We start from the raw sequence: 21,347 nt of genomic DNA, 5'->3' as shown, positions 1-21,347 counted from the left end.
AACGGGCTATATTACTCAAATGTTATTATATATTCCCTTTTTTCCCTACCTGATTACTGCCCTTAGCCTGCATTGTATCTTTACTGAATGTTTTTGTTTCCATCCTTAGCTGTCTTAATTTTATTAGACACTTATCATAGATCTGCCTTTGCTTCCGGTGTTGCTTAATGCATAACAGAAGTGCTATTATTTTGTCTTCAGGCTTGCTACAGCAAACACACCCCAATTGGGTTGTATAGTTGCTTGTAAGTTTCAAAGTTTATCGGTATGGTCACAATTTTGGGAATTTTTTTGTCTAGATTTGCCTAGCTGTATTTGGAGAAGAGCTTTGGGGAGCCAAATTTTAGGTACATGGATGATAAGTCCTAGGTTTCTCCATTTGCAGCATTTTATCACGTTTCTGTAATACGAGCTCTCTCATAATCTATTTTTTGACTTACTGTGCCCAATGGAAACTTAGAATACAGTGATAACAATTGTTATCTAATTAACTCACAGGATTCTCAGTGCCATCAGGGACATGTCCCTGTTTCAGCACTCTCTAGATGGCTGTCAGCTGGTTCATCAAAGTAGTGTTCCTCTGACTCAACGGCTATTCGGATTTTGCAACTTAAACCAAGGGCAAAGGGTCTCCCTTACCCTAGTCCATGCGTCATGTGTATAAAAATGTTCTCTGACAAAATCGATCCAGGCCATTTTCGAAAATATTTAAGGTTTCAGATTTCACAACTATTTCTGGGAGTGATTTTCGGTCAGCCACTGATCGGACACTCCAAAAATTGGCCTGTGATCTATTTACTGCTACGGGTTTGAATATTTTTCTTGGTGTCCTCTTGTGATATTTATTTTTGAAAATACCCCTGGAAAGTTCTGGTTTGTACATGTATCTGGTCTCCCCTCATTCGCATATATTTCAAGGTGGGGATGTTCAGTTTGAATAGTTGTTCTTAATAGCTGAAGTTTTTCAAACCAGGAAGAAGTTTCGTGGCATATTATTAGAAATTTTCTAGGGTGGCCGAGTCAGTTTTATACTGGGGTCCCCAAATCACGTTCCCTTACTCTATTGTAGTTCTGTTAATCCTTTGTAGAGTTTTACAAAGGTATTTCTGTGCAAGTGCTTGAAACTTTTTCTGACCAGCCAAATGAGCTGTGATGCTTTAGAAATAGTTTTCTGGGTTTGCCCATGAAATTTAAGCTGTGGATCAACAATAATGCCAAGATCTCTTTCAGAGTCAACAAGTGTCGGTGGTATTCTGCATCCTGCTTTGTTGTTTATTGTTAGTTGGGGCACAGAAGTAGTATTCTTCTTCCCTATCCACAGGACCTTTGTTTTTGATGCCTTGAAGTTGAGACCTAAGCTTTGAAGGTTTTCAGTTAGGGTGTCAATGTCTTTTAGTAGTGTTGTTTCATCTTAAGATGAATTGAACTTCCTATAGAGTTCTGAGTCATCTGCATATATTCTGGTAAAGCTGATGATATTTTCGTCAATTTTGTTGGTAATGAGTACAAAGAGGAGCGGAACAATCGCACTACCTTGTATCACCCCGCTGTTCACTTTTGCTGGATCCAAAATGCTGTCATCCACTCTAACTTTTTGGGTTTGATTTCTGAGAAATGATTCTATCCAGGACAGAATTTGCCTTGACGCATTGTACTGTTGGAGATCATCCATTAGCTTTGCATGCAATACACTTTCGAAAGCTTTTTTGACGTTAAATAATGCTGCCAGAATGCTGTGACCCTCTTCCAGGGCTTTTGTCCAATTGTTGAAAGTTTCTAATAATTGTATTGTACAATTTTCATTTCGTAGGAACCCATATGGTCGGGATTTATCACATTGCCCTGTAATACATGGTTCAATATCCTGTCTCTTATGCTTCCTTTACAAAGTTTAATGACTAGCGATATCAGGCACATACGTTGGTAGTTTTCTGCATTTGATTGTTCACCTTTCTTGTGGATGGGGATAACAACTGCTTCAGACCATCTTGATCGTATTGCATCTTCGTCTAAAGAGCATTGAAAAATTTCTAGCAAAGGTTCAAAAATTAATTCTAGACTCTTTGTACCATAGCGCCTCAATTCTGTCTGGGCCTTTGAATTTGTCTGATTGAAGTTTCTGGAGTTGTAGGTTGATTTCTTTCTCTGTAATAACAACTTTTTAGTCATCTATTTTATGGGATCGTTCAGGGTTTGCTGACTTAGGTTTAAAGACAGAGCCAAAGAAATCATTGAAAGCATTGGCCTTTTCAAATTTTAGACGGAATACGATTAAAATAACGATTGTGCGTGCAAAGATTAATGCTGTCCCTCAATAGATTAGTTTTACCCCATGAAAGTTGCAATTGAGAGTGACAACATTTTTGGCTTAAACACTGGGTAGAAAACTTTCTTGCATTTGTGTCTTTATTTACAAATAAGAGTACTAGAGTTTCTGGATTTACTCAAAAGCAGAGAACTCCACATTGAATGGTCAAACTAAGCAACTAAAAACATAATTATGACTGTTCATATTTACATAATGTAAAAACACAAATATACTTTCAAATTGCACAATCAACGAGTTCCGAATAGTGCAATCAATGAACTCGGTTTGCTGTGGCAGACGATATTTGACGGTAGAATCCCGAGTGATGTTTTCTTAATTTGTTTTCCTCTGACTTCCTTGGCGGTTTTAAATCATTCATGTCTTCATATGCAGAGAGATCTAGAATAGAAGCAACAAATGACTAATATATACTTAGATTTTAGTACAAAATCACTCAAATATTACATAAAACCTAATATAACTACATCTTGCATACGAAGATGTGTCTTTGCAAAAAAACGGATTTTATTCCAATATTGTGGTTAGCTAATTATGAGAGGCACTAAATATAGAAAACTTTATTTCAAATTAGCCCTTAAATAGCTTCTGTAGTGTTTCAGTGCCTGGCTAGCAGTGGAGGAAAAAAAAGAAAAAAATAAGACACATCAGTACCACCCTTGCAAAAATGAAATTTTCCTTATTTTCAAGCCATGAGACGCGTCCATAGTGACTTCATCAGTGTACTTTTGGTTTCGATCCGTAGCCCTTTTTTATGGTTCCAGGCTTTTCCTAATTTACACAAATTAGTTTTCGAAATAGCATTTACTATTGAGACTAATTTATATAATAGTTATCATTCCTGAATCAACTACAAATGACAATTTTTTCTCACTAGTAAGTTCCATTAAAATGTGTTGTTTTTTACCTTGATTCGTTCTATTCAGGTTGCAGCTGCTACTACAACCATGACTAGTACACTTTTCTATATTGCTGATTTCATAAAAATGTTGACAAAGTATTCTGATAACCGGTCAGTTTAAAAACTAATCTAATCTAATCGAGAAATATTTGTTGGTATATCTGAATTGTGGTGCATATGCATTGGTAATTAATTAGAGGTAAAGATAACATTTTATTTGTGAAAGCAATTTTTAAAGCAGGCTAAATGACTAGGGTTTGATGAATGACAGATTAGTGTTAAATGAGAGATTAGTCTTCTCTAGTTAGAAAAATCCATATTTCCAGATGATAATAAAAGTCAATAAATACTCAGTCAAATCGTTTTAGCTGAAACATTCCAAATCCCGTTGTATACAACCATACAAATATTATAAATACGATTTATATATGGCTGCACATGATTTTCAGTACTGGGATAACGCCTGACAGCTTTAGTGCTGGAATGCTACACCCTGAAAAACTATAAAACACCTCACTGATAATCCTCTACTTAATAATCCTGTATCGTAACTAATACTATGATTAATAATTCTTACAAATGCAAGTCATATAATCTAATAGATAATCTACATAATATATATCTTATATATACGAAATCAAAACATTGAAGTCTAAAAAAGTAAGGAGATAAGAGAAAGAATGAAGAAAAGTGACTGTTGATTAAACAGGAAATAATGAACATAATAGTACATGAACATAATGATCTAACTATGAAAGAGCGGTAATGTACTTGGAATCATATCATCAATCACGATTGAATCACATAAGATGGTAATGTACCAGACAACATATAACAGATACGGAATAATTTTATTTGGAATAAATTTAAAACAAACAAAGTTATTCCATATATGAAAGAAGCTGCTCCTTTTTCAACCCTTGCTCTTCACACTAAACACTTCAAAAAAGAACACTAAGTTCTTCAAAAATACTTCTTATTCAAATTCAGCCGACCTTGCGTTTGAGCAGTCTTTCTTAGAGAATTATGACACATATTCAAACTTTAGTGTAAAAAGCGAGGGTTGAGGAAGAGGCACCCCGCTCATATACGAAAATTTTTTTCGTTTTAAGTTTTAATGTTGCTGCTTACACTCAGTGGAAGAAATAGTTTTGTTTAATTAATTTGAAATTTAAAAAGAACAAAGTTGTTGCTTTGTAGATTATGCAAAACTAGCTCAAATAAACTGACTCGTGATATTTTCCAATATCTTTAGAATTCTAAAAACTAGCAGTTTTCTGAAGACACAAAACTAACCCTCCCCCCTCAAAAAATAAATAAATAGGATGTTCTCTTATGAGCAGAAAACTCCGTGAGTGCCCATCAGAAAATGAAACACTAATTTGTAAACCTTTCAATAGTCTTTCACCGACCATGAAGCATCAAATCCTTCTCTATTGTATCTTACTAAGAAATGAGGCAAGCTCGGTTTTCAGAAATTTATAGCTATGGTCATGGAGGTGATAACTGTGATTCACCAACTGAAACATTGGAATGGGATGTCTTTAAACGCAAAATATTCATGAAATTTTGCCGCATTTCGAGATAAATATATGCGTTGTTTAAAATATAACAACTTCAACAACTGCTAGCAAGGCATTACAGCACCAAGCCGCCTAGGGACAGCAACAGCTATGTAAAACCCCCCTCCATCCCAATCTGTTCAAATTTACCCCCTTTATCCAATCCCAAGGAGAAGCAGTTTCCTTTAAATCCTTCCTTATGATTAAATAAAAAATAAAACAAGTTTTTTCAACTCAACGTAAGGAGAAACATTAAAATTTAAAACGGGAAGAAATTATTATGTGTAAGAAGGAGGCTGCTCCCTCCTCAATACCACGCTCTTTACGCTAAAGTTTGACTTCTTTTTCCGATTATTTAAGAATGACTCCTGATACAAAAGAACCGTTTAGTTTTAATAATAAGCTTTTTATAATCTCTAAAAATACTTTAGCATAAAAAGTGAGGTACTGAGTTGTTTTTTTTACTTAATTTCTGATTGGTTTTTATTAGTGCTGCGAAACGCAGCTCCGGAATCATGAAAATTTCCCTTCCCCCACAAAAAATCTCCATCAAAAGATTCTCCCACGTAAGTACCCCCACCAGTAAATTCCTTCTTCCAATAGCCAATACTACATGTAAGCAATGGGCAAAGGTCACAACTCACGGCCCTTCCCTGGGGGATGTAGGGGGTCAAGTCATACTCAAAGACACAGTTATTAGATCTTTCGACCGTGTTGAAGAAAATGGTTATCTCAAAATTTTGATCGGACGATTTTGGGTAAAAGAGGGGGCGGAGGTAGCTACACTCCAATATTTTGGTCATTTAAAAAGTGCACTAGAGCTTTTGATTTCCGATCAAATGACCTGGTTCGATACGATTACTCCTGGGAGAAAAATCAAAAAAATCAGAATACCACATTTTTGTATACAGGAGCTTGAAACCTCTACAGTAGGATTCTCTGATATTGTGAATCTTATGGTGTGATTTAGCTTAAGATCGCTTGATTTCTTAGGAATGTTTCCCCCTTTTTCAAAATTAGACACATTTTCTCAGACTCGTAACTTTTGATGAGCAACATTAAATTTCATGAATTTTATATATTTTTAATACGCATCAATATTAGATTCTTTTGAAGTATTTATCATTATCAAGAGTCTATTTCTTACAGTTTCGGTTACTATTGAGCCGCATCGCTCCTTGCTTTTAGTTCGTTACCACGAACTGTTTGATCTCTTCCTAGCTCATTCCTGGACGACCTGCTTTTTGTTTGGCCCTAGATAGATGACTAAAAAGGATGGTCTCTGACAATCTGTCATCCTTCATCAGCAAAACGTGTCCTCGCCATCTCAAAGCTTATCTCATTATAGCCCTAGAAAATGCGATAGAACCACCTTTTTTAGGATCTTCACTAAAGCTCTTCTATCGACTAAATTAAACGGCTTTTCATAATCTATAAAACTGAAGACTAAACGGGTCTGATGACTCAAGCCTTTCTTAATTATTAGTGTAAGAGTGAAAATTTGATCGGAACATCCTCTCCCTTGCCGAAAACCACTCTTTTCTTTTGTTAAAACTAGATCTAAAGCCCACAGCGCCCTTAAGTATAATCATACTAGGGTCGAAGTAATCTGCTTCCTTCAGAAACCATGCTAATGCCGCTATAATTACCACACTTACTCTTATTATCTTTCTTTTAAAGGGATTTTATTATAATTTTCCTAAAATCAATAGGTACTTCCCCTTTTGTGTTTGTTTTAATTTTCGTTTGTTAAACTATACTAATTTCTGTACGTTTTAAGTTTGACTTAGTATATGACTTTAATTCTACGTGCTCGTGGTTTCAAAATTGATCACAATTCATTTTGGAAAACCTTTATTAGAAAGCATCTTTCAAATTAATCCAACTTTTACTTTCTATTACGGACAAGCGTTTCTAAAGTATTAAATGATCTATTTTAATTTGGAAATAGACAGATCTTTCAAGAAGAATATGAGCCCTTTCCCCAATTCCGTATACCATCTCGATACCTTCGCTCGCCCAAAGGAAATTGCTTATACTTATAAGAAAAGGAATTCGGTAAGAAAGCAAGTCCAATTTCTAACAACGGTTTCTACTAAGGTTTAAACTTTTGGTTGTCGTTTTCAAGGTTATTGAATTATTGTAATCCCTTGATAAAATATATACAAATATTTTTGCAATAGCCAGTTTTTTGCTCTTTACACAATCTAATGTAATTTCATATTAATGTCTATTGGAAGATATTTGACTATTTCCGCAAGTCCGATTTCTAACAATGATTTCTACTAAGCTTTAAACTTCTTGTTTCCTTTTTTAAGGTTTTTGAATTGTTGTAATTCCTTGTCAAAACATATGCACATATTTCTGGAATTGACAGTATTTTGCTCTTTAAGCAATTTAATATAAACATCTCCATGCATGAAAATCTTCTGTGACAACGGTATTGCAATACTGATGTATTGACTTAAGGTCGAATAGTTGTGGGCATCAAGCTATGGCTAATTGTAGAAAAAGCCAAGACAGAAAGTCCGATTGGGTGAGAGGCAAATCTGGCATTAACCCCCTTACTAGGATTGAATTAATATCGAATAGTTGTGGGCATCAAGCCATGACTAATTGTAGAAAAAAAAGCCAAGACAGAAAGTCCGATCGAGTGAGAGGCAAATCTGGCATTAACCCCCTTATTAGGATTGAATTAATATCGAATAGTTGTGGGCATCAAGCCATGGCTAATTGTAGAAAAAGCCAAGACAGAAAGTCCGATCGAGTGAGAGGCAAATCTGGCGTTAACCCCCTTATTAGGATTGAATTAATATCGAATAGTTGTGGGTATCAAGCCATGGCTAAATGTAGAAAAAGCCAAGGCAGAAAGTCCAATTGAGTGAGAGGCAAATCTGGCATTAACCCCCTTATTAGGATTGAATTAAAATCGAATAGTTCTGGGCATCAAGTCATGGCTAATTGGAGAAAACACCAAGACAGATTTCACGATTGAGTGAGAGGCAAATCTGGCATTAACTTCCTTATTATGATTGTATAAAAATGATGTTAGTTCATTTGTTAATAGATATGTCTATCTTGCGTCATTCCTAGGGCAGAAGAACTAAGATAGTCACAGAAACTATAGTTTTCCAAGTGTTTGGTTAAATCAAGTGTTTATATATATATGTATAGCTGAGTTTAGAAAAGGTTTTTTTTTTTAGTTATGTTAAAAGTAGAATTGTATGTTCATCTTCCAAGAAGTATTTGCTCAGTAAGACTAAAATGATAGTTACCGAAAACAAGGTTGTCAAAAGGCATAACTTGTTCCGATTCCAGCTTGCGTTTTTTCTTCTCCTTGCTCACTTGTTTTTCATTTTGTTCCTCAAGACCCCGCTTGCAGTTTTTCATCTCTGTGCTGGCCAAATCATGAGGGAACTTCTTTTTAAGTTCTTTCTGGACTTTTTCTATGAGCGGCCCCAAATCAAAAGAGATTTCTGGAGCCTGGACGTTTTCGTCAAAAGAAAATGGGAAAACATCATCTGCTGGCGACTCTGGCTGCTTTGAAGGTTTTTCCATACCGTTCAACAGAAAGTAGCTCGGCTTGTCACCTTTATATGATGCCTAAAAAACACTAGTCTAAATATACCTTTAAACAATTTTTATACGACAACTCAACTGTCCAATCCTGAAAATGTTTCGCACTGAATCTACTGGTATATGGAGCTGCAGTATACCCTATGGCTACTTACATTGGCGGTTCAGTTTTAAAGTCAATCTACTGTCTTCCCAAATCCAAAAAAGTGTATCTGACGAACCCTTTCAAAGACTCTAAAATAACCACTAGCCCAGAACAATGTATCTTTTGACATCTTAACTCTTGACACAATTTTTAGATGTAGCCTTGCAATTATTTTGGGAGTTGAATGTTCGTAATCGGCTGGGACTTACAGACACTTACTGATTATATAGGTAAGTTTTGTTTTTATCATCCACTTCGTGTGCAAAGCGTGGTTTTAGAAACTTCGGATCAGAAATTTAAAGTTCTAGTTCTCCGCTTTAAGGCTAAAAATCATTCCAAAGTGGCCAGCCCCTTTCCAGTGGCGTATTTCGTCGAAATTCCGGGGGGGGGGCAAAGTTGAAGCAAATTTTCCCAAATCAAGTGAAAATGACAATGAAAGCTGAAAAATGAGCCATATAGTACCATAAAGGTGAACATATCCAACAACTGTAAGTAAGGAGCGACTTGACTCAATAGTAACCAAAACACTAAAAAGCATAATTTGAGTATAATTATATACATTAAAGGAATCAGCTTATTATGCTGATTTCAAATATATAAGATTCATCAAGTTTTGTGTTACTCATCAAGAGTTACGATCCTGAGAAAATTTACCTGATTTTGAAATAGGGGAAACACCCACTAAAAGTAAATTAATCTTAATGAAAATCACACCATCAGATTCAGCGTACTAGAGAGTTCTACTGTAGGAGTTTCAAGCTCCTATCTGTAAAAAATGTGGAATTTTGCTATTTTTGCCAGAAGACCGATCACGGATGCGTGTTTTTTTTCTCTTTTTTTTCCAGGGATGACTGTATCGAAATGATGATCCTAAAATATCTAGAGAGAGTGCGTTCGAACGAAAACTAAAACTTCTAGTACCCTGTTGAAGTGACTAAAAAGATTGGAGGGTAGCTGGGCCCGCCTCTCACTCCCATCCCCCCCTCAAAAAAAAGAAATTATCTTATCAAAATATTGAGACAGCCACTTTGTTCGGTATAGTTAAAAGATGAAATAGTTAAGTCCTTAGGTGTAAAATAACCCCCTAGAGTACGTGGGGAGAGTCCAGTAAGTTATGAAATTCGCCCGTTGTTTGCGTATGGCACTTGTTATTGGGAAATATACGGACATCTTTTTTTTTTGGGGGGGGGGGGTGTGCTTGGAGTGAATTTCCATAAGAAGAATCATCCTTTGGGAGGAAAATTTCTGACGGGTGAATATTCCAGGGGAAATGTTACAATGGGGGCTAAAGTTGGACTGTTCGTCCCAATTTTTGGGAACAACCCTTCATATATGAAATAAATTTGCCAAATTAAAATGCAAATTTTGTTTTAATTTATCATGTACGGTGAGCCTAATTCGAACCTGCATTAGTTGAAAAAACGTTTAGAAATTAAACATGATTTTTTTTTTAAAACTGACGTTAAAACTTAAAACGAACAGAAATTACTCCGTATATGAAATGGGCTTTCTCCTCCTCAACGCTTCGATCTTTACGCTAAAGATTTTATTGTTCTAAGAAGTAGAGTTGCAGAGTTTTAGTGTCGCACCTTACTTTCAGTTAAAAAAAAACAGTTTTTTTTATTTAATATTAAAGAAAACTGACTCGTTTCTGTGGATTCTTGAATTATACAGGCTTATTTTATTCTGGATGGCTGTTTCCAGGCTTATTTTATTTTGGATGGCTGTTTCCCTCAGAATAATTGAAGCGTTTAATAACGACCTGACCACATATTATGTATATTGCCCATTATCCATAATTCGTTTTATAATAGAAAACAGGCGTGTATGTTTGATTTAGCAATCTAATTAGCTTGAAACTTCCAAGGATCGTTCCTAGGGCCAAAGGGGCTAAAATACAGACAAAAATACTGTTTTGCTTTGAATTAATTTGAAACTTACAACTTTAAGTCTCTGGGCCAAAGAGAACCTAATGTTCAAAGCCCACATTCTTTCTTTTCCAAATAACTAGAAAATACATATATAAAATCTTGGGAAAATGGGACCATAATACATAAAATAGAATTAGATTAAGGTTAAAAGTCCTCTCGAAGACAGGCTAAAGAAATTTTCCCAATTAGCCCGAAACTTATACAAGCAATTCCTTAGGCCAATGGAAAAACAATTCACAAAAAAAATGAAATAAGTACCGATTCGCTCAAAAAAGGGACTAAGAAAGGACAAAAAAAAAAAAAAAAAAAAAAAAAAAATCATGGCTTTCCAAACAGCCTGGATCTTGAGCCTGTGAGTCTTTTAGCCAAGAACGTGAATTTAAAAAAATAGGTTGGGGACACTTCCGGGAAATGGGCCAAATAAATTTTACTGTTTAGTTTGAAAGTTACACTGGTAAGTTCAGCGGCCGAAGGGAATCCAATGTGGAAAGAGGAGCTGAACAAAATACATCCACATCCAAAAACTTTATTCTAAAAAGACTTCAGAAAAAGATTATTCTAAAAAGACTTAAGTTTCCCCAAAGACTTTATTCTAAGTTTAATATTAGTACTCGTATCCTTTTATTGTAGTATTCATGTCAAAATGAAATATTTTTAATATCTTTAAAATTATAGCAACAGAAAATGAAAGAACAATTTAATTTCTTACCATATTTGACAAAATTTTTCCTTTGTCTCACTTTAGAGCTTTAGTTTCGACTGTTAAGAAAATAACAAAGGTAATACAACTTTATACTGTTTATTTAAGATAAGAAAAGGTTATAATAAAATATTTTGATTGGCCTAAAATTGGAAGCGACATTAGTGTGAAATCTTGGGTTGTCAATCTTGTTTAAGTGGTTTAAAGCCACCGCCCTTGTTGACCTATGCGAATAGAAAAAACCCTTTTTGTAGAACCACTATCAAAACTTAGCCTTGACCCTGAACTATGGTTAAGAACAGGTAAGCACGAAGAATACTTTTCTTCCCACTTAACTAGAAAATATATTTTACTCTTATTGTCTAAAATATGTGACTAAAAGCATTTCCCAAAAAACATATATATAGGCATTTCCAAAAAAAAAGAATATATAAAAGGGTTATTTAATGCATATTTTGGAAAATGCATTTCCACAAAACACTTACAAAACATATAAAAACATATAAGCATGTAAAGGTGATCCTTAAAAAACAAGAGCTAAGAGCTCATATGGCACTTGTGACGAGGTGGGAAGAGTCAAGGGCCAAGAGCTGATATGGCATGAGCTCTAGCAAAATCCTATGAATCAATAGATTAATTTGAAAGGAAAATCAGAGGCTTAATGCCGGTCGGGATTTAAAATAAGACCTCTGAGACACGCGGTCCTTCTAAATATCAAAATTCATTAACATCCGATCACCCACTCGTAAGTTAAAAATACCTCATTTTTTCTAATTTTTCCTCTCCCTTCAGCCCCCCCCAGATGGTCGAATCGGGAAAATGACTTTATCACGTCAATTTATGCAGATCCCTGACACGCCTATCAATCTTCATCGTCCTAGCGCATCCAGAAGCACCGAACTCGCTAAAGCACTGGACCCTCCCCTAACTCCCCCCGAGAGACTGGATACAGTCCGGTTACGTTAATCACGTATCTACGACATTTTCTTGTTCTTTTCACCAAGTTTCGTCCTGATCTCTCCACTCTAAGCGTTTTCCAAAATTTCTGGTTCCCTCCCCCCAATGATACTGGATCCAGTCGGGATTTGAAATGAGAGATCTGAGTTACGAGTTCCTTCTAAATATGAAATTTCATTAAGATATGGTCACTCCTTATAAGTTAAAAATACCTCATTTTTTTCTAATTTTTCAAAATTAACCCTCCCCCCAACTCCCCCAAAGAGAAGAAATCCGTTCCATTTATTTCAATCACGTATATAGGACTTGTGCTTATTTTTCTTATCAAGTTTCTTCCCGATCCCTCCACTCTAAGCGTTTTCCAAGATTTTAGGTTTCCCCTTCCAACTCCCCCCAATGTCACCGGATCCAGTCGGAATTTAAAATAAGAGCTCTGAAACACAATATTCTTCTACATGTCAAATTTCATTAAGATCTAATCTCTTGTTCGTAAGTTAAAAATACCTCAATTTTTCTAATTTTTCCGAATTAAGACCCCCTCTAACTCCCCCAAAGAGAGCAGATTTAGTCCAATTATGTCAATCACGAATCTAGGACTCCTGCTTCTTCTTCCCACCAAGTGTCATCCTGGTCTCTCTATTTAAGCGTTTCCAAGATTTCCGGTCCCCCCAACTCCCCCAATGACACTGAATCCGGTCGGGATTTGAAATAACAGTTCTGAATTACGAGATCCTTCTAAATATGAAATTTCATTAAGATCCAATCACTCCTTCGTAAGTTAAAAATACCTCATTTTTTTAATTTTTTAGAATCAACCCTCCCCCCAACTCCTCCAAAGAGAGCGAATCCGTTCCGGTTATGTCAATTACGTATCTAGGACTTTTTCTTATTTTTCCCACCAAGTTTCGTCCCGATCCCTCCACTCTAAACGTTTTCCAAGATTTTAGGCTCCCCCCCAATGTCACCGGATCCGGTCAGGATTTCAACGAGAGCTCTGAGATATGATATCCTTCTAAACTTCAAATTTCATTAAGATCCGATCACTCGTTCGTAAGTTAAAAATACCTCATTTTTTCTCATTTTTCCGAAGTAACCATCCCCCACTCCCCCCCAGATGATCGAATTGGAAAAAAGTTAATCTGGTCTGGTCCCTGATGTGCCTGCCAAATCTTATCGTCCTAGCTTTTCTGGAAGTGCCTAAACTAGCAAAACCGGGACCGACAGACCAACAGAATTTGCGATCGCTATATGCCACTTGGTATTTACCAAGTGCCATAAAAGTAGCTTAAAAGTGTAGCTCGTGTTGGGGACATTTAAAAATAGATTAGACATCATCTCGAAGCTATGAACCTGGGATTCAAAATCTTTATATGATTCTAATTGTAAAGAGGCGTATCATGTTCATAACAAGGTGTGCTTTCAACTAAGGTTTGTCTATCAATGTCTTAAACGGACTATATGCATAATTTGGGGCTCTTGCCCCTGGGTAAGCACGAATCATATTGATTCTAAGGGTGCATTTTTTTTCTTTTTGGTTACGTGTATTAAAATAATATCTTGGATTTTGTTCAGATTTCATTTGGGCTGTCCTAGGATGCATTTGAGCGTTTAAGTGGAGTTAAGGCACCCTCTGGTTGGTTTTTGTCTTTAATGGGGGGATCTAAAACTTTCAATTTAAGGTCGAATCAGCCTTCCCTAGTTTGGTATGGCCCAGTGTCATCAATCCATGAAAGTTTAGGGGTTTAAATGCATTTTTCAAAACGGAGGAGGGAAATTTGTTGTTGTGTTACAATTTTGTCAATGAAAATGCTAAAAAGAAAATGTTTTTCAATCAAAATACCCCAAAAAAGCACTTTTCAAGATTTAGAGGGGGGCAAAAATGTAGGAGGGAACGTATATGCCCTCTCCTTTTCATTTGACGCTACTGGTGTGGCCACAATTTCTGTATGACATGGCATGGGGAAAATAGTAACATTGCAATAAATAAATAATGCATTGCAGTAAAAATGGACACAAACGGGACAAAACATTCACCACAGTCGTTAAAAGGGACATAATTTAAAAGCAAGGGCAACACATTATTAATAAATTTCAAATTCATCAACTGTGTTTTATTCCAAAGCTTGAAGCCTACACCAGAGTCACTACAGTACGTGGCTTGGTAAAGTGATTTGCGTCTCCTTTGTATTCTTTGTTTTTATAAGAGTTTATTTTTCGTATTTTTTTCTAGCCAGCTCATAAAAAAAGAGATGACTTAAAAGACAGTGGAAAGAGTTTATATAATCAAAAGTTGTAAATTTTAGTGCCCTTCTTAAGGTTCGAAAGTGATTGGAAGGTAGCCAGGTCCCCCCCAAACGTCCTCAATTGCCTCCAATCGTCCCCCCAAGCTTCAGAATAGCATTTTCAGACAGCATTTTCACTCACAATAATCAGCAGCTTTCAAAAGTGGCCTTCAGGACTGATAGCACCCGCGGGGGGAGTTATAGAGCCAAAGGCAAAACAGGGGCAAAAAAAACTAAGCACAACATAAACAATCCCGTCCTATTATTGTCATCCCGGTATTGTAAAAACTAAGTGATCTGCTTATACTTAAAGACGTAAAGACTATGGGTTCCACTCCCACTAGTTAGTTTTGCTTTAAAGCAGGCGCAAGTAAAGGCATGGGCATGATAGTGACGGAAAGGGTGAAAAGCGCATTTAACAGCGCATGATGGTAAGAGCTTTTGACTCCAGCAGAGACGCGCAGCTACTTTTAAATGTTCATCAGCGTTGTCTGTCTAGGACTATTGTCATAACGATTAGAGATGTTTACCGTGAGTTAAAAAACAGGTAAAATTTCCAAAAGTATCTGGTCTGGCTAATAGGCCTGCATTACTAATTCATGTATATAAATGTATTAGGCAGGGAGCTATCAGCTCCCCTCCTTAGAATAACAATAGTATTGCTGAGCCATAGCAGGGGTTGTATTATAAATTTGTGTGCATCGTCGAATATATATTACGCCACTGAATTATGTTTATGACATCCTTAGTCCAAATCTGAGGCAGATGGTTTTTCCGAGTTGGTTTTTTGTTTAATGAGAGCGAAAGCGAAACCTTTTGTCTGGCCCTCGTTTTCAACAGCCCTCTGCCACTCCTGCTTAGTTTGCTACTCAGATTCGCGTCACTTCTGGTGCTGCTATTTATCTGAGCCTTCTGGTTGTGCAGTATCATAAATCGACTCGTTTGACTCTTGTCAAACGAGCATGCCTCCATGCACACCTGCAGCCCTCCTCGTCCATGAAAAAATTTATCCTGTGATGACACAGGGTATTTATCTCTGCTTAGCAGGCCTGGAATTACGTGAAGATTTAGCCTTAGTGTCTCCAAAAACTCAAACAAGAAGAAGTAAGAAGAAAGGATTAAAATTTGCAGAGAGGCTTATCATTGAAAATTCAGTTTAGAGTTTACCTCAAGGGATTACATGGCCCAAGTAGCCAAAGGGCTTCAAAGTAGCCAAAGGGCCAAGAGGGCAAGGGCTTCAAACAACGGAAAAATCCTTTCTCTAGACATACATTTTAGTAGGAGAGAAAGGCATGTTGTACCTTCTTAAACACAGAAATGCGTAAAGGATTGCGTAAATGCATCGGAGGTAAACTTTTTTTCGGTGCGAAAATCTGCTTCTCGCTCGTTGCGAAACTGCAAAGTGATGGTTCATTGTAAAAAACTAGTCAAGCTCTTATTGGTGTAAAAACAAACTTAGTCCAATTGACAGATGACACGGTCCAAAGGTAAGTTAAGCCTCGACTCAGTACGAAAAAGTCCTGAGTCAATGTAAAAACAATAAGCCCTGACACCGTGTAAAAGAACTTAAAACACCAACGAACTAAGTCCTAGATGCAGACTCTTCTGCTGCAAAAAATAAGCTAAGTATTCATTCGGAGTGAAGCAAGCCAAGTCTAATTACTACTCTGAAAACAATCCAAATTCAAGTTGCAGGGGTTTGCCAATGCGAAGGAAAATGAATTAAGTCTCTGACTAGTAGGGAAGGTAGTTAAGTTTAATCAGGAGACTGATTCAGCTCGGTAGGAACACGAGTTAAGTCCTGATTCGTCACAAAAGCCACCTTTAGCCCTAATTCGGTGAAAAAACAAGCTTTGTCTTTTTTGGCCAAAATTAAAACAAGCTATATCCTGAAGCACCAAACTCGCCAAATCACTGAACCCCTCCCCCCAACTCCCCCAAAGAGAGCGAATCCAGTACAGTTCCGTCAATCACGTATCAAGGACATTTGCTTATTCTATCCAAAAAGCTTCATCCTAATTCCTCCTCTCCAAGTGTTTTCCAGCTCCCCCCAATGTCAAGAGATCTGGTCGGAATTTGAAATAAGAGCTCTGAGACAAGAATTCCTTCTAAAAATCAAATTTCATTAAGATCCGATCATCTATTCGTAAGATAAAAATACCCCAATTTTCACGTTTTCCAAGAATTCCGGTTTCCCCCTCCAACTCCCCCCAATGTCATAGGATCCGGTCGGAATTTAAAATGAGAGCTTTAAAGCACAAGATACTTCTAGATATCAAATTTCATTAAGATCTGGTCACCCTTTCGTAAGTTACAAATACCTCAATTTTCAAAATTACCCCCCCCCAACTCGACCAAAGAGAGCTGATCCAGTCCGATTATGTCAGTCACGTATCTTAGACAAGTTTTATTCTTCCCATCCAGTTTCATCCTGATCTCACCGCTTTAATTATTTTCTAAGATTTCTGGTCCCCCCAACTGCCCCCCCCCCCAATTACGCTAGATCCAGTTAAGATTTAAAATAAGAGATCTGAGTTACGAGGTCCTTCTAAATATGAAGTTTCATGAAGATCCCATCACTCCTTCGTAAGTTAAAAATACGTCCTTTTTTTCTAATTTTTCAGAATTAACCCCCCCCCCCCAATAGAGCGGATCCGTTCCAATTATGTAAATCCCGTATCTAAGACTTCCGCGTATTTTTCCCACCAAGTTTCATCCCGATTCCTCCAATCCAAGCGTTTTCCATGATTTTAGGTTCCCCCACCCCAAACTCCCCCCAATGTCAACAGATCCGGCCGGGATTTAAAATAAGAGCTTTGAGACACGATATCCTTCTAAATATCAAATTTCATTGAGATCCGATCACCCGTTCGTAAGTTAAAAATACCTCATTTTTTCTAATTTTTCAAAATTACCCCCCCCCCCAACTACCCCAAAGAGAGCGGATCCGTTGCGGTTATGTCAATCATGTATCTAGGACTTGAAATTATTTTTACCACCAAGTTTCATCTCAATCCCTCCACTCTAAGTGTTTTCCAAGTTTTAGGTTTCCCCCTCCCAACTCCCCCCTATGTCAACAGATCCGGTCGGGATTTAAATTAAGAGCTCTGAGACACGATACCCTTCTAAATATCAAATTTCACTGAGATCCAATCACCTGTTTGTAAGTTAAAAATACCTCATTTTTTCTAATTTTTCAGAATTACCCCCCCCCCCCAACTACCCCAAAGAGAGCGGATCGGTTCCAGTTATGTCAATCATGTATCTAGGACTTGTGCATATTTTTCCCACCAAGTTTCATCCCGATCCCTCCACTCTAAGTGTTTTCCAAGTTTTAGGTTTCCCTCCTAACTCCCCCCCCCCAATGTCACCAGATCCGGTCAGGATTTAAAATAACAGCTCTGAGACACGATATCCTTCTAAATATCAAGTTTCATTGAGATCTGATCTCCCATTCGTAAGTTAAAAATACCTCATTTTTTCTAATTTTTCAGAATTACTCCCCCCCCACTACCCCAAAGAGAGCGGATCCGTTCCAGTTATGTCAATCATGTATCTAGGACTTGTGCTTATTTTTCCCACCAAGTTTCATCTTGATCCCTCCACTCTAAGTGTTTTCCAAGATTTTAGGTTTTCCCCTCCCAACTCCCCCCAATGTCACCAGATCCGGTCGGAATTTAGAATAACAGCTGAGAAACACGATATTCTTCCAAACATCAAATCTCATTAAGATTTGATCAACTGTTTGTAAGTTAAAAATACTTCAATTTTTCTTTTTTTCCAAATTAACAGGCCCCCCAGTCTCCCCCCAGATGGCCAAATCGGGAAAACGACTATTTCTAATTTAATCTGGTCTGGTTCCTGATACGCCTGCCAAATTTCATCGTCCTAGCTTACCTGGAAGTGCCTAAAGTAACAAAACCAGGACTGACAGACAGACAGACCAGCAGACAGACAGACCGACAGAATTTGCGATTGCTATATGTCACTTGGTTAATACCGAGTGCCACAAAAACTGAAAAATCCTACAGTATTCTTTCCAGGGTAAAGGACCAATTTGATAAGAGAGCTGTTATTTGGCAGTAAAAATTGAAATATGTCCCATATACACTGTTCTTGACACCTTTTTGGAAAATTTTTCTCTGCCTTTCCTAAAAAGCAAATCTGATATTTCCCGACGTTATGGGGGTCTTTGAGATTTGTCAAAAAGTGGACGAACTGTTACGTAGGTTTGCTGATTTCTGCAACAGAACTTTCGATTTTCCACTGACTTGCCTTCTATCAAGCGCCTAGTGTTGCTAGTTGTGAAACCATATAGTGTTTAGCCCTGCTAAATTAGCTGTTAAAAGTTAAAGCTGTTAATACTTGTGTGCAATTTTGTCTGTGTCCTTTTTCGTTTTCTTTTACTCCTTTTTAGTGCATTTTTACTGTGTAGAGGTTAACAGTAAATAACACTTATTATTATTACATTGGAAATAAGTGAAGGTGAAGAGCTCATGTTGAAGAACGAGAAGATAAATGAAGTGGAGAGCTTCATTTATCTCTGTAGTAGCGTCGGCAAAGATGGTGGATGCAGTGAGGATGTTAAAAGCAGGATAACTATGGTCTAGGATGTTCTTTTCATAATTGAAACATTTTTGCTAATCAACATTATGCTATTTTTTTCCAGAAAAAGATTTTTTAATGAAACTCTAAAGTCAAGATTTTATGCCTTGCTTTCATTTGGAGTTTTATGGTGACAAAGGAAGGAATGTAGCAGGAATTCAGAAGTAAAAGAACAAACAACAACAAAAACGCCATAAAGTGTCAATGGAAACGCGGGTTTAGCAGTAGAACAGACCTTATTTTCACACATCTAAAGGGCTGGACACATGTAGCTGTTTCTGGGAATCGATTTCAGTAGTTCATTGGGCAAACAGTCCCCATGTTCATTTACTTGTCGATTACTTTTCCACTTATCCGGGTCTAACCCCTAAAAGACAACAACAAGTAATGAGCCACATGTCACTTTAAATGATATGCCATGGATAATTATGAGAATAACAACATTTGTCACATTTGAATATATTTAAATATACCTAACCTAATCTAACAAATTTTGGTGTTGAAAAACATAGTACATTATTTTGTCAAAAATGACCAAAAATACATACTTTAATTGAAAATTTGGTGTCAAGGAAGAAGAAAACAGCATAATATTGTAAAATTTATTTATCCAACTTAATTGTGGAAAGTCAGTACTTGTGGATTATATGACATTTAAAAAAATGGATTAATAATGAAGCAGTAAGTTTGAGACCAATGTTTTAAGCTTTTTACTATACCCAAAAACTGGAAATATTTTGGTCATTTTCAAGAACTCAAAAAGTGCTTAAATTTGAACTTGCAATTGAAGCCATTATTATATTTGTAAAGAACATAAAAGAGGCATCAAGTGGTATGTTCACTTTATTTGTAAGTCAAAAATATGAACAACAAAAAATTTACCAATTATTAGTATAGAGCTGCATGATTTTCCTCTGGGTATGTAGACTAAGTGGAAGGTCACTTATACCTGATGCTGTCCCTACTGTTTTTAGTTGGTTGGAAAAAATCCAAAGAAAGTTCCCATTCAAAAGGAATGAGCCCAAAAGTGAGAATAAATTTGTCAAAGCTTGGAGGTTTGTCCTTTCAGCCTGTTTAAAGAAAACAAATTCATAATTGTAGCTTTGTTCATTTCAATCTTAAGGGTGACCTACATTTGTGATACTTCATTAAATGGTTGTAATGGAATACTTTATTTACTTATTTGTCTTGTTTGTTTTCTACATGATTGTTTTTTTTAATCTTTAAATTGATATACATTTCTTACAAATTAATTAGTCATACCACAGTTCCATTTGCAAGCTTTGACCTACTTTGTAACCCCTGGTCTCAAAATTGCATATAAATTTATTGAAGCTAGGAAACATAGAACTCCTGTCTGTTTAAAGAAAATGGATCAAAATAAGTAGGTTTGACTACACTAAATTCCTAGGGCCATGGCAATTAAAACAAAACAATAAACAAAACAATGAACTTTAAAATACTTGACATTACATAAGTATAACAGTTACAAAGAAAAACCATTCACAAAATTTTACTTTTGTGCTCAGTTGCCAACCTGAGCAATTCCCCTCAATTTTTAAACCTTGCAAAACATTCACCCCATTACATTCACCAGCCATCTCTCATGACCCATACTCTTGTCTATATATCAACAATTCATTGAAAAGGAAGGACCACTTTACTGGCATTTCTTCATTTGTACTTATATTTAATGGGTTTAAAAGAAAGCTTGTATGGCTAAGTCAGGTCAGTAAAGGACCAGGTGGTCCTCTAGCCAGGAAGTGCAATAGGAAGCTAGGGGCAAGCCATCCTACACTTTTGAATGTCCTTCCTGCTTACTATCCCCAGATTTCTTAGGTAACCTTTTAAAGTTGGGCCAATTCTGGCTGAGCTTACAGAGTCACATCACTGACCCCTGTCCCAAATCAACAAACTGGTAATGCCAGAAATTAAACCTGTGCCCCTTGGGCAAAGGAATCTCAACCTAGAGTGCCAGCCACTTAGGAAGGAACACAAATGTAACCAAAGAACAACAATTATTTGAAAAAAGAAAATAATGAAAAAATACAACTCAAGTCATAGTTGCAGCCATTTTCACTACTGTCCCATAAACAGTATGTATTTTGTTTAGACAAATTAATTTTAAGACAGGTATCAACAAAACTCCATCAGGAATTATATTTACTTAAGATACAATCAGCAATATGATTGCTCAGTTTTGTGATATTCTAGTCTTGAAATAAAAAAAAGAAAAATTATATGTTCTATTTGTTTTCCACCAGCTCACTTGAGCAAAATCATTTGTGACAGCAATATGCCCATGGTTGGCTTAGAATCTCTTTAAAATGCTTTAAACACAAGGAATTTTAAAAACAATTAT

At 36.5% G+C, this 21,347-nt stretch overlaps 1 protein-coding gene across 2 annotated transcripts; it reads right to left on the bottom strand.

Annotated features, from left to right (window-relative positions):
• Nucleotides 1–2,426: 2,426 nt before the first annotated feature.
• On the bottom strand, nucleotides 2,427–19,354 carry LOC136037217 (uncharacterized). 2 transcript variants are annotated; one of them, XM_065719816.1, is made up of 3 exons: nucleotides 19,221–19,354; nucleotides 8,065–8,392; nucleotides 2,427–2,707 (listed from the first exon to the last, which is right to left on the bottom strand). In XM_065719816.1, the coding sequence occupies exons 1-3, from the start codon at nucleotides 19,233–19,235 to the stop codon at nucleotides 2,580–2,582; spliced, it is 471 nt and encodes a 156-aa protein (XP_065575888.1). In that variant the 5' UTR covers nucleotides 19,236–19,354; the 3' UTR covers nucleotides 2,427–2,579. The 2 variants fall into 2 exon arrangements, with proteins under 2 accessions (XP_065575888.1, XP_065575889.1); XM_065719817.1 differs by lacking the exon at nucleotides 19,221–19,354 and adding an exon at nucleotides 11,151–11,214.
• Nucleotides 19,355–21,347: the final 1,993 nt, after the last annotated feature.

Source organism: Artemia franciscana, chromosome 16, assembly GCF_032884065.1.
Source record: "Artemia franciscana chromosome 16, ASM3288406v1, whole genome shotgun sequence".
NCBI lineage: Eukaryota > Metazoa > Arthropoda > Branchiopoda > Anostraca > Artemiidae > Artemia > Artemia franciscana.
This window is presented reverse-complemented; position numbering and strand designations above follow the sequence as displayed.